Genomic DNA, 12075 nt, shown 5'->3' on the forward strand with positions numbered 1-12075 from the left:
TCCCCTCCCTGCACCTGCTCCCTTCGTCTGAGGCAGCCGTGAAACACCTGCTGATATTACCCCATTGCAAAGTTTCGATCCTCACAACAAGATTGTCCTCATCACTGGGACCCCACTCAGCTTGTGGAGAACAGCTCACCAGGTGGGTCGGAACCTACACCGCTCCCAGCCTAAGTTGCTTGCCCCGGAAGTGACGTAAAGGAAGCGGAAGAGCTGGCCTGGTGGCCGACTTCCTGTTGTTAGAGGCCGGGGGGGTGGGGGGGCTGGTTACTAGGTGTGTGATTGTCTGGGGCGGCCTGGGGCGGCCCTGGAGCGGCTGACCCTCTGCCTGCGGGGACGGGAGTCGCGAGGCGGCCGCCATGGCGGTGTCGGAGAGCCAGCTCAAGAAAATGGTGTCCAAGGTGAGTCCTCGGAGCACTGGCCACCGGCGCGCGCCCACCACTCCCCTTGGCGCCGGCGGGGCCTGGCCGGACTCAGCCCAGCGCGCCTCCTCGGCCGGCCGGAGGCCCAGTGCAGTCCTCAGCCGCCTTTGCGGCCCCATCCCCGAGATGCCTGTCGCCTTTTGCCGGAATCCCCGCTCCACAGCCGGGGAAGATGGAGGGAGGGGGCGGCGACGGTCAACAAAGGCGCGCAGCTGAGGCCGCCTGCCACCTGCCGCCCGCCCTCCTCTCTGCGGGTAGAGTTTGGAATAGTCTGTGTGGGGCAGTGTAGTTTTCGTCCTGGTTTTTATAAACACAGAGAGGAGGGTGGACTTAATTCTCCATCTGAGATAGTACTGCACTGCTGTCCCAGTGTAGGGATCCGTCCGTCTTCGCCCTTCCGTCCCGGCCCCTGGAGATTGTATCCTTTCAGTTTCATGTTTCTCACCCAGCTCAATACCCGACCCGCGGAGGTCAGTTAACTGTTGGTTGAATTGGTTCAATTATAAGTAAAAACGTTCAGATAAGCCTAAGTATCAGTCCGTCACTACCTCGGTGGGATAAATAGAATTTCAGGGTCTTTGATTTATAACCACTTTTAATTGTTTGGTTCTTACAACGCGAACTTGTTTGCTTTGAACCTAATTTATAATTTTCAAAGTTCAAGACCAGTGTATTTTTTTAATTCTTAAAAAGTAGATAGGCGCTTTACATTTTAAAGCCATGAATTATTTTGTTCGTTACTTTAAATGTGGTACCTGGTAACAGAGTGAACTGGGTGATAGTGGGCGTTTTTTCTTTTTTTCAATTTATCAATTAGGAATTAGATGCATGTGAAGTGGTTGAGAGTTGAATCTCCTCCAGTTCATTGGGTTAGCTTTGGATACTTTTGTCAAAGCAAGAATGGTAAGAATCAAAGTAGTTTAAGCAGTTTTCACTATTAACAAAACACACACTGTATAAACTTCTTTGAAAAATATCCAGTCCCTCCACCGCCACCCCCCCTGCCCCCCAGTAAAATCGTGCCTCTAGTCTTTGGTTGAAAAGCAAATGACCTCTAAAGAGGAAGTGGCAGTTTTCAAAATAAAGCTTCTCTTGATTGTCTAATATCTTCTGGGTTTCTTAATTTTCCTTTGATAAAGTCATTCTTGATTGTAGAGGAAGTTTGGGGGAGCCCTATTAGATGGTGGCCCAGGTCCATGTTGAAACATTTATGTATCACTTTAAAAAACAGTACATTATTTTACATACAATGTAACTGAAAAGTATCTTTTCCATGCCATTTTTTATGTGTAAATTGATCACATTAGTATTAAGGTTTTTGCCTTAGTCTTCCTGTCTAGGGACAAGAATATTCAAATAATGGTTCTGAATTTTAAAAAACCATGATTAAGTTTCCCAAACTTCCTGTAGCGGAACCTGCCTTCAAAGACAGATGCAGAACACCTTTAGAAGATTTTTTTAATATCTTCACTGCCTCCCCCAACCGCCAACCTCTTTTTATCCTAAGAACAACCAAAAAAAAGATATAAAGAAGAGGTGGGAGAGGACATTCTACCTAACTTTTGGTTCTTGGCTTAATATCTGAAAAACAGAGTCTCCTACAAGTGATGTCAGTTCTGAGTATTAACATCTTCTCTATCCAGCCTATGAATAGATAGGTAGGACTAGAAAGTAGGATAATAAAAGCAGCTCCCTGAGTTCCTTCTTTCTGGTAGAGGGCTGCCTTCAGGGATTAACCTTTCAGTTGGGTTTGGTGTGATGAAGGAATCATTAGCCAGGACCCTGGGCACATTGCAAGGGTGATGGTCCTTTACTCCTTATCTGATTGTGGGACCTCCATACCCATCATAGTACTTTGGGCCATGTGTTTTGACTTCATGTCTTTTTATTTATTTTGAGGTATAATTGACATACAACATTAAATGATCTTTTTATGTATTATTATAATTTTTACCTTTGAGTATTATCTTGGCTCCCAGTTTAACTCTTAGTTAATACCCTTCTCTGTCATCATTTTAGCAATTAACAGTGATACAGTTTTACTGCTAGTCCATCTTGTTTTACACATATAATTTCATACTTTAGATTTTTCATGTAGACAACTACCTGTATTCTTATAGCATTCCTAGAGGGGGAGTCACCACTAAATAGGTAGAAGAGAACTGACTTATTGAAGATTGCCATGCCTCACACCTTTTTAAGTTCTAAGGATACAGCAGTGAACAGTCAGACAAAATACTCTTCTGGAATTTAAATTCTCATAAAAGGCAATAAAAACTCAGCAACTACATTAAGTAGTATGCTAAAAAGTGATAAATGCTTTGGAAAGAAGTAAAGCAGCAAAGGGTAATACAGAATGCTCAGGGCAGGGGATGGGATGGAGTGCACTTGTATGAAATCGTAAAGGAACACCTTTCTCAGAAGATCTGTTTAAGCAGGGACCTGAAAGAGATGAGGAAGCAAACATTCCAGGAAGAAGGAAAATAAGTGTGAAAGCCTTGAGAGGAAGCTTGTCGTGCGCGATAAGGGAACAACGGAGGAAGCTAAGGTGACTGGAGTAGCATGAGCAAGGGGGAAGGTAGTGGAAATAAAAGTGGTAGATTTTGGAGGGTCTTGTAGGCCATTGTAAGGATTTTGGCACTTGGAATATGGATGGGAAGCCATCCATCTGTTTTAACTTTTAACAGTTTTGCTCTGGCTACTGTGTTGAGACTAGACTTTAGAAGTTAAACATGGAAACAGAGTCAACCTATAAGGAGGCTGTTGGCAGTAACCTAGGTGAGAGGTGATGGTGGCTTAAAACAAGGATTGTAGTCACAGAAGTATTGAGAAGTGATCAGATGCTGCTTATCTTTGAAGGTAGAGTTAATATGATTTTCTCACAGGTTCGCTGTGGATGTGAAGAGGGGCATCAAGGATAGTTTCAAGGTTTTTGTCCTGAGCAGCTGGATGTAGATTGGAAGAATGGAGGAGGAGGAGATTGGGGGGGGGGGGGGGGATAAGCAGTTCAGTTTTGATCATGTTAAATTTGACATTCATGAGATATCCAAGTGGAGATTATCAAACTGGCAATTGGTTATATATGCCTAGAGGTTAGAAAAGATTCAGACTGGAATTTTTTTTAAGTTGGGAGTTAACATCACATAAATGTTAAATTTATGCCATAAATTTAAAGCCATGAGAGATCACTAAAGGAGTGAGTTTAGATAAAAAGGACCAAAGACTGAGCTGTAGGGTTCAGTAATATTTAGAGGTTAGGGGAAGAGAAAGAACCAGCAAAGACACAGAGAGGAGAAAAACAAGCGGTGGTGTCCTCAAAATCAAGTGAAAAAATGTCTTAAGAAGGTATCAGCTTGGTCAGGTGCTGCTGATAGGTTGAGTAGGATGAGGACTGAGAATTGGCCGTTGCATATAGCCATGGGGCAGTAACTGATGACTTTGACAGTCAGTTTCAGTGGAAGTATGGAAGCCTGATTGGAGTGGGTTTGAAGAGAATGGGTGTAGGCTTTGAGCACCAGTGGCTGCTAACATCACAGAGAGATACCCAGATAATATATGTTACCTGTGAATTGATGTTGTGGGGGTGGGGTAGGTAGAGAAGAGGTGGCAAAGAAGTGAAATTCAGAAAAAAATCCTGAAAAAGATAACTTTCAGATCCAACTAGTAATTCACAGGAAATCCGAAGGACATAGGAACATATGTATTAACTACAACAAGGGGATGCAGTTAGCAAAATCCAAAGCATAAGAATTTCTGTAGGACTAATTAACCAGTTTTTTCAACAAATAAATTCCAAGGGGCAGAAATAGAAATGAGCCCACTGATGAGGAATAGAAAAATAAAATGTCCTGTATCCCTATAATGGAATATTCTTCAGCAACGAAAAGGAGTACTACATGCTACAACGTGGATGTAGCTTAAAAACATGCTAAGTGGAAGAAGTTAGTCATATATGACCACAGATTATATGATTCCATTCCTGTTAAGTGTCTAAAGTAGGCAGATTGATAGAAACAAAATAGCAATTGTCTGTGGTAAATGGAGGTTGGTGTTAAAAGGGAACGATTGCTAAGGGGTACAAATTTGTTTTGGGGTTGATGAAAATGTTCTAAAATTGTGGTTGCACAACTCAGTACTGAAAACCATTGAGCTTATATCATTCACCTTAAATGTGTGAATTATATGGCATATGAATTATTAGTTATCACAGTAAAGCTATTATTGGAGAGGGGTGGAAGAGAGAAACTATGGATTAAAGACCTAAAAGACATTTAAACAAATGATAATGTGTGGACTTTATTTGGATCTCTGTTCAAACAAGATATGACATGCAACTGCATATTTGATAATAAGGAAATGGGTTAGTTTAGTATGATAATATGTGTTTTTTTTTAAGTTTTTATCTTTTAAAGATATACACAAATACTTATGGACCATAGGATATGACGTTACAGTTTGCTGCAGAATATTACAGGAGGAGGGAAAGGTGAATTAGGTTATGAATTATGATTGGCTATGAGTTGATTATCTTCGAAGCTGGGTATAGGATATAGGGCACTTACTGTACTGTTCTGCCTGTATCTGGGTATGTGTTGAAATATTCATTAATAAAAAGTTATAAAAAGAGGGGCGCCTGGGTGGCTCAGTGGGTTAAGCCGCTGCCTTCGGCTCAGGTCATGATCTCAGGGTTCTGGGATCGAGTCCCACATCGGGCTCTCTGCTCAGTGGGGAGCTTGCTTCCCTCTCTCTCTCTACCTGCCTCTCTGTCTACTTGTGATCTCTGTCAAATAAATAAATAAAATCTTAAAAAAAAAGTTCTAAAAAGATAGAATAGGAAAAAAGCAGTCACAGACAGCAAATATAGGGAGTTCCTTGCAAGAGTTGCTGTAAAGGAGAACTGTGAGAAGTGTGGTCCTAGCTGGAGGGGATGGGAGGTCAGGAGTGTGTGTGTGTGTGTGTGTGTGTGTGTGTATGTGTGTGTGTGAGAGAGAGAGAGAGAGAGAGAGAGAGAATAAAATGGGAGAAATGGGAGCAGGTTTGTGTGCTAATAGTACTGATCCCGTAGCAGGGGAAAATTGGCGCCTCAGGTCATAAGAGGGCAAGAAATTCTGAAGAGAGCCCTTTCAGTAGACCTTCTGGATTTATTCCCTAATTTTTCTTGTATTTTTCCTTTATTGTCTACCACTTTGTCTTTCTGCACTAGGCTCTGTGAGATTTTTTTGACTTATATTCTGATCCTCCTGTTGAATGCTCATTTCCCAGCTATTACATTTTTATGTTCAAGAGTCCTTTCTTCTTTTAGTGTCCTTGTCTCATGGATATAACATCATTTCTTCTTTGAAGGTATTAATGCTAATTCTTTTTTTAAGTTTTCTTCTGTTCCTTGCATTTTTTTTGGTTATTTCTTAATTCCTTCATTTCTGTTTGTTTTGGTCTCTGTCCTGCTTCTTGGAGTCTGTCTTTCTGGAATAGCTGATTGTTTCTTTTTGAGAGAGAAACACTAAAAGCTGACTAAAAGCTTTGTGTACATGGATGGAGCTTATTAACTGGTGAGCTTTGATGTATTGTAATAAGATGGGGGTCCCTGTCTCCTGAGTTCCTCATCTGCCAAGAATGTGTAAGCCAGGTTCCTCATTTTCCTGGAGTGCAGTAGTACAAGGGGGGGTGTGAAAATACAATATTTAAATGATAAATTGCAAAATAGTTAGTATTGACAGTAGATGCTGGAGTTTGGAGAAAAGGGAGAGATCACAATGGGCTTAAAGGAAGTCTGGAAAAGGATTCATTAAGAAGGGGGAGAGAGGTGAAAGCTAGGTCTTTGAAAAAGATTACGATTTGATTTAGTGGATGGGTCTTTCCAATTGGAAAGAAGAGCTAAAAATGGAGGTGAGTAAATGATTTGAATAGGTAGCCGGAGAGAAAGCTATCAAGGTTCTTTCAGGCTTTAATCAATGTTAATGATCAGCAAAAACCATTATACTTTCAAGAAGAGTGCTATTAAGAAAATAAGATTTTAAGGTAGTAAGCCTAACAGTAAAATATGTGCATTGGTTTTAAAACTAAATTCCTGTGTGATTTTGCTTTTCAGTACAAATACAGAGACCTAACTGTACGGGAAACTGTCAATGTTATTACTTTATACAAAGATCTCAAACCTGTATTGGATTCATATGGTGAGTTTATATAATAAAAATATCAATTACTGTACTTTGAATTTATTCTGTTAATGATTGTAGGTTTCCCATTTTCTTCTAAGTTTGTTGGTTTTTCCTTTGTAAGGATTGAGCCTCCATCTAATGAAAGTGTTGGAGGTATAGGAAATGACGCAATCTAGTAATAACAGATTTGTTTAGTTACTTTAAGTTTTTTTTTTTTTTTAAAGATTTTTATTTATTTATTTGACAGAGAGATCACAAGCAGGCAGAGAGGCAGGCAGAGAGAGAGGAGGAAGCAGGCTCCCTGCTGAGCAGAGAGCCCGATGCGGGGCTCGATCCCAGGACTCTGAGATCATGACCCGAGCCGAAGGCAGCGGCTTAACGCACTGAGCCACCCAGGCGCCCCTAGTTACTTTAAGTTTTAAAAAAAATAACAACTGTGCAAATTTAGACCTAGAGGGGATCTTAAAAATAATTTAGTTTATCATTTCCCCAAATTTTATCCATAGTTATGAAGAATGTTTCTTGGGATGAGGGGATAAGTTTGAGCAATTATAAATTAAAATTAAATGGGTTTCTTTGCAGCAAGATATCTCAGAGCCTTTAATATGCTAGTATGTTATGCCTCACAAGAGGGGAGAGAAGAGACTCTATTATACAGTATATCCTAAAGTTAATTAACTACTGAACTTTTTTTTTTCTCCCCAGAACATCTCTTTATATTCTCAGGAACACATTTTGCAAAATAATATTCTGGAATATCTCTTTCATTTTATAGATGAGGAAAACATTTTTTTAATATGGTCCTTAATTCTATAGAGTAGGTAGGTACAGTGTGTGTCTACTTTCTGTTGAGATGAAATAAAATTGAGAGTTAAGGAAAAACCTGACAATTCGTAGATTTGTTCTTTGTTTTTGTTTTTGTCTTGTTTTGTTTTTAAGATTTGTTTATTTTAGCGAGAGAGAGCCAGTGGGGGGGAAGGACAGGGTGGCAGAGGGAGATGGAGAAAGAAACTCAAGCAGATTCCTTGCTAAAGCCCAACATGGGACTGGATCTCACCACCCTGAGATCATGACCTGAGCTGAAACAAAGAGTCAGACTCTTAATAGACTGTGCCATCCAGGCACTCCCTAGAGTTGTTCCTTTTTTTTTTTTTTTTTTTAAAGGTCTTTTTGTCCCCACCAATCCTGTCATTTTTCCAACTCGATGTCCTTATAAACCCCTAATGTGCCAGGGTCAAGGGAAAACCCCTGCTGCCTCCTGTCCATCATGAAGCTCTTGGCACTGAGGGCTACGAGCTAAGTTTTGTCGTAAGACTGTCATTCTAAACTCACTCACTCCTAGGGCTTGGAAAACATTAGGAGCTTGGTGACAAAAGATGAGAGTTAACAGAGGGAGAAGCAGTTCTGTATTTTTTGAACAACAAAGACATGAACCAGAATTTCTCTCCCAAACCTAGGGCACGATTTTCCTTCCTGTCCACATATTGTAGTACTTAGATCTGGGGAAAACCTCATGTTACCAAAATTAGAGTTAATTTAAAAATGGCTTCAGTGAGGGGAAAAAAAAGTGACTGGGGCTAGAACTTTAAAGTGTTTAGTTTTTACTGCAGGCTAAAAGAATAAATATGTTTATCTAAACTGACAAAGAGAGGCACCTGGGTGGCTCAGTCAGTTAAGTGTCAGTCTTTTGGTTTTAACTCAAGTTCATGATCTCATGGATTGTGGGATTGAGCCGAGTGTCCCATTGTTGGGCTCCATGCTCAGCACAGAGTCTGCTTAGGTTTCTCTCTTCCTCTCCCTTGGCCCACCCCCTGCAAAAGCACACATGCGCACTCTCTCTCTCAAAATAATGAAATCTTTATAAACTGGCAGACTCCAGCATCACTGAATAAATTTTATATAGCTTTATATGGCTGGACCAAGTCTAGACCATTGTTATCACCATGTTTTTAGAGTAAGTAAAACCCTAAATTTACATAAGGTGATTTTTTTTTTTAAAAAGCACATAATCAGAATGAATTATAGCACAGATTATAATTGTCAGTGCTAAGTGAAAGAACAGAGGTAAACAATACAGTTCTGTGTTTCTGTACTGCACATTACAGCTTTTCTGTGCGATACAGTGTTAATTCCAAATCATTATTAGAAAAAATAGTAGTCCAGGGGCACCTGGGTGGCTCAATGGGTTAAGCCTCTGCCTTCAGCTCAGGTCATGATCTCAGGGTCCTGGGATCGAGCCCCGCCTTAGGCTCTCTGCTCAACGGGGAGCCTGCTTCCCTCTCTCTCTCTCTCTCCCTGCCTCTCTGCCTACTTGTGATCTCTCTGTCAAATAAATAAATTCTTAAAAAAAAAAAATAATAATAGCAGTCCATATGATATAAGTCATGTGGCCTAATTATAATCAATTACAGATAGAAAAACTTAACGTGATATGAGAAGTACTTGTATTGAAAGATGTCTATTTGACTGAAAACTTTAATACTGTGGTTTGATACTACATTGGGATTGAGAATGACATTGAATAGGGATAAACATCTGGGCAGTCTAAAATTTAATGATACTGAATTAACATTTAATGTGGTATTTTTGAGTGACTTTATAATCATATTAGTTGGGGACTAAAGCTTATATATGTTGGGACTATAGCACTCACGCTCATTTGTCCAAGTAATTCAAAGCATCTTTTCTTTATTCATTTAAAAACCGATCCCATTGAGTCAGTCAACAAAGGATATTTTGTTATTGGACACAATGGATGAGATATTAACAAGTTAGCTCCTTTCAAGGGTAATAATGAGTTCTAACCAGTGTTTCTGAAACATTAATTCACATGGGAGTATTTGTGAAAATGCTCATGATTGAATCATTATTCTTTCTTTTCAGTTTTTAATGATGGCAGTTCGAGGGAACTAATGAACCTCACTGGAACAATTCCTGTGCCTTATAAAGGTAAACATCTTACGTAATTTATGTTTCCAATATAGGTGCATTGCGAATCACCTTGTAGGTTGCCAAAGAGTTGTAAGTAAATTAAACCTACTTTCTCCTGACTTAAATGATGATAGAGATTTTAACTTATTCTAATTGAACTCCATTTGGCAGCAGCACCTAATATTTTCAGTTTTTCCCCTTCTTTACTAAAGCTTATCAACAGATAAATGCCTCAGTGCACTGGAAAAGTTTGATGTTTCATGGAATCAGGGAATCTTAGAACTAGGAAGGGGTTTTTTGTTTTTGTTTTTGTTTTTTTTAAGATTTTATTTATTTATTTGAGAGAGAGAGAGAGACAGTGAGCGAGACCATGAGAGGGAAAAAGGTCAGAGGGAGAAGCAGACTCCCCATGGAGCTGGGAGCCCGATGTGGGACTCAATCCCAGGACTCTAGGATCATGACCTGAGCTGAAGGCAGTTGCTTAACCAACTGAGCCACCCAGGCACCCTGTTTTTTTTTTTTTTAAATAAAGGTTTTATTTTTAAGCAGTCTCTACACCCAACGTGAGGCTTGAATTCACAACCCAACCCCAAGAGCTAGAGTTTCATGGTCTACCTGCCAAACCAGCCGGGTACCCCTAGAGAGGGATTTTAAAAAATACCTTGTAGTTCAGCCCCACACCCCATCCAAACATTCCCAACAATGGGAAGCTGTATAGTATAATGGCTAAGGTAGAGGCTTTAAAGTCAGGGCAAAGGTAAGGTTTCAGTTCTCTGTAATCCGTCAGTTTTGTGACAATGGATATCTAGAACAATTGGGTAATAGAACTAATTAAAAAAAAGTATTCATTGTGATAATGTAAAAAGGACTTAGCACAGAGCCTGGTATGTAATAAACAGATATCAAAAGTAGCTATTATGGATCACCTAGGTGGCTCAGTCACTCAGGTGTCTGCCCTTGGCTCAGGTCATGATCCTAGGGTCCTGGGATAGAGCCCCGCATTGGGCTCCCTGCTCAGCATGAAGCCTCCTTCTTCTCCCACTCCCCCTGTTTGTATTTCTTCTCTTGCTGTCTCTCTCTCTCTGACAAATAAATAAATAAAACTTTTTTTTTTTTTTAAGTAGCTATTGTTGTAGTTCTGATGTCAGTGATAATGCTGATGATGGATAATTATGTTTCTTTTAGCCAGTGAGCCATCCTCTGCTGGAATACTTAAAGTGATAAGGGAGCATTCAGCTTCATGAATGACTGTTCTCTTTTTGGACAGTTCTGTTTCTTAATTATTCCTTGTGACTACCTAAGACCTTTGTCTCTGTAACACACCCATTGATTTATATAGTACTTGCTGTGCATGAGGCACAGGGAATGGGGCTGTGGCTACAAAGGTGAATAAAGGGGGTGCCTGGGTGTTTCAGTCGGTTGGGAGTCTGCCTGTGGCTCAGCTCATGATTGCGAGGTCCTGGGATCAAACTCCACATTGGGCTTGCTTCTCCCTCTCCTTCTGCTTGTGCTCGCTCGCGCACACTCTCTCTCTCTCTCTCTCTGTCAAATAAGTGAATAAATAAAATCTTTTTTTTTTTTTTACCTTTTTTAAACTTTAATTTTGATATATTTCAGACATGAAAAAAAGCCCACAGAACAGTTTTTCAGGCTCTTTTGTATCCACTACTTAGATTTAACAAAAACACTTCGTCATAATTACTCCAGAGCTTTTGTTTTACGTAAAATGGATGGGAAGGTAACCTTTCCTAACCAGCTCTCCTTTTCCAGTCCCAGATAGAACTCTTACCCCGAGGCTGCTTATATATCCTTCCTGTGCTTTTAGTACACACATTTCCATAAACAATAGGAAATCTTATTTTGTATGTTCTGAGAATTTACATAAATGTTATCATACTCAAGGTCCATTCTTGATTATTGCTTTGTTCACTCAACAAAGTTTTCTAGTTTTTTTTTTTATTAACATACAATGTATTATTAGCCCCAGGTGTACAGGTCTGAATCGTCAGGCTTATACACTTCACAGCACTCACCATAGCACATACCCTCCCCAATGTCCATAACTCAGCCACCCTCTCCATATCCCTCCCCCCACCGCCCCAGCAACCTTCAGTTTGTTTTGTGAGATAAAGAGTCTCTAATGGTTTGTCTCTTTCCTAATCCCATCTTGTTTCATTTTTCCCTTCCCTACCCCCCAAGCCCCCAACTTTGCCTCTCAAATTCCTCATATCAGGGAGATCATATGATAATTGTCTTTCTCTGATTAACTTACTTTGCTCAGCATAATACCTCTAGTTCCATCCATGTCACTGCAAATGGCAATATTTCATTTCTTTTGATGGCTGCATAGTATTCCATTTGTGTGTGTCTGTGTGTGTGTGTGTGTGTGTATACATACACACCACGTCTTCTTTATCCATTCATCGGTTGATGGACATCTAGGTTCTTTCCATAGTTTGGCTATTGTGGACATTGCTGCTATAAACATTCAGGTGCACACGCCCCTTCGGATCACTACATTTGTATCTTTATGGTAAATACCCAGTACTACAATTGCTGGGTTG

The 12075-nt window shown here is 40.2% G+C and overlaps 1 protein-coding gene across 2 annotated transcripts in view; it reads left to right on the forward strand.

Moving 5' to 3' along the window:
- The first annotated feature begins 256 nt into the window (after nt 1-256).
- Nucleotides 257-12075, forward strand: part of LOC111149821 (tumor susceptibility 101) — a 44748-nt gene continuing 32929 nt past the window's right edge. Inside the window, exons 1-3 of one of the 2 annotated variants that reach the window (XM_022507113.1) lie at nt 257-401; nt 6511-6595; nt 9464-9529. In XM_022507113.1, the coding sequence (XP_022362821.1) occupies nt 360-401; nt 6511-6595; nt 9464-9529 (193 nt within the window). In that variant the 5' untranslated portion in view covers nt 257-359. Of the gene's footprint in view, nt 402-1253; nt 1326-6510; nt 6596-9463; nt 9530-12075 lie in introns of those variants that run through there. The other variant, XM_022507114.1, reaches the window with a different exon arrangement.

The sequence above is a fragment of the Enhydra lutris genome, unplaced genomic scaffold (assembly GCF_002288905.1).
Source record: "Enhydra lutris kenyoni isolate GAN:26980312 unplaced genomic scaffold, ASM228890v2 scaffoldscaffold22, whole genome shotgun sequence".
Lineage (NCBI taxonomy): Eukaryota > Metazoa > Chordata > Mammalia > Carnivora > Mustelidae > Enhydra > Enhydra lutris.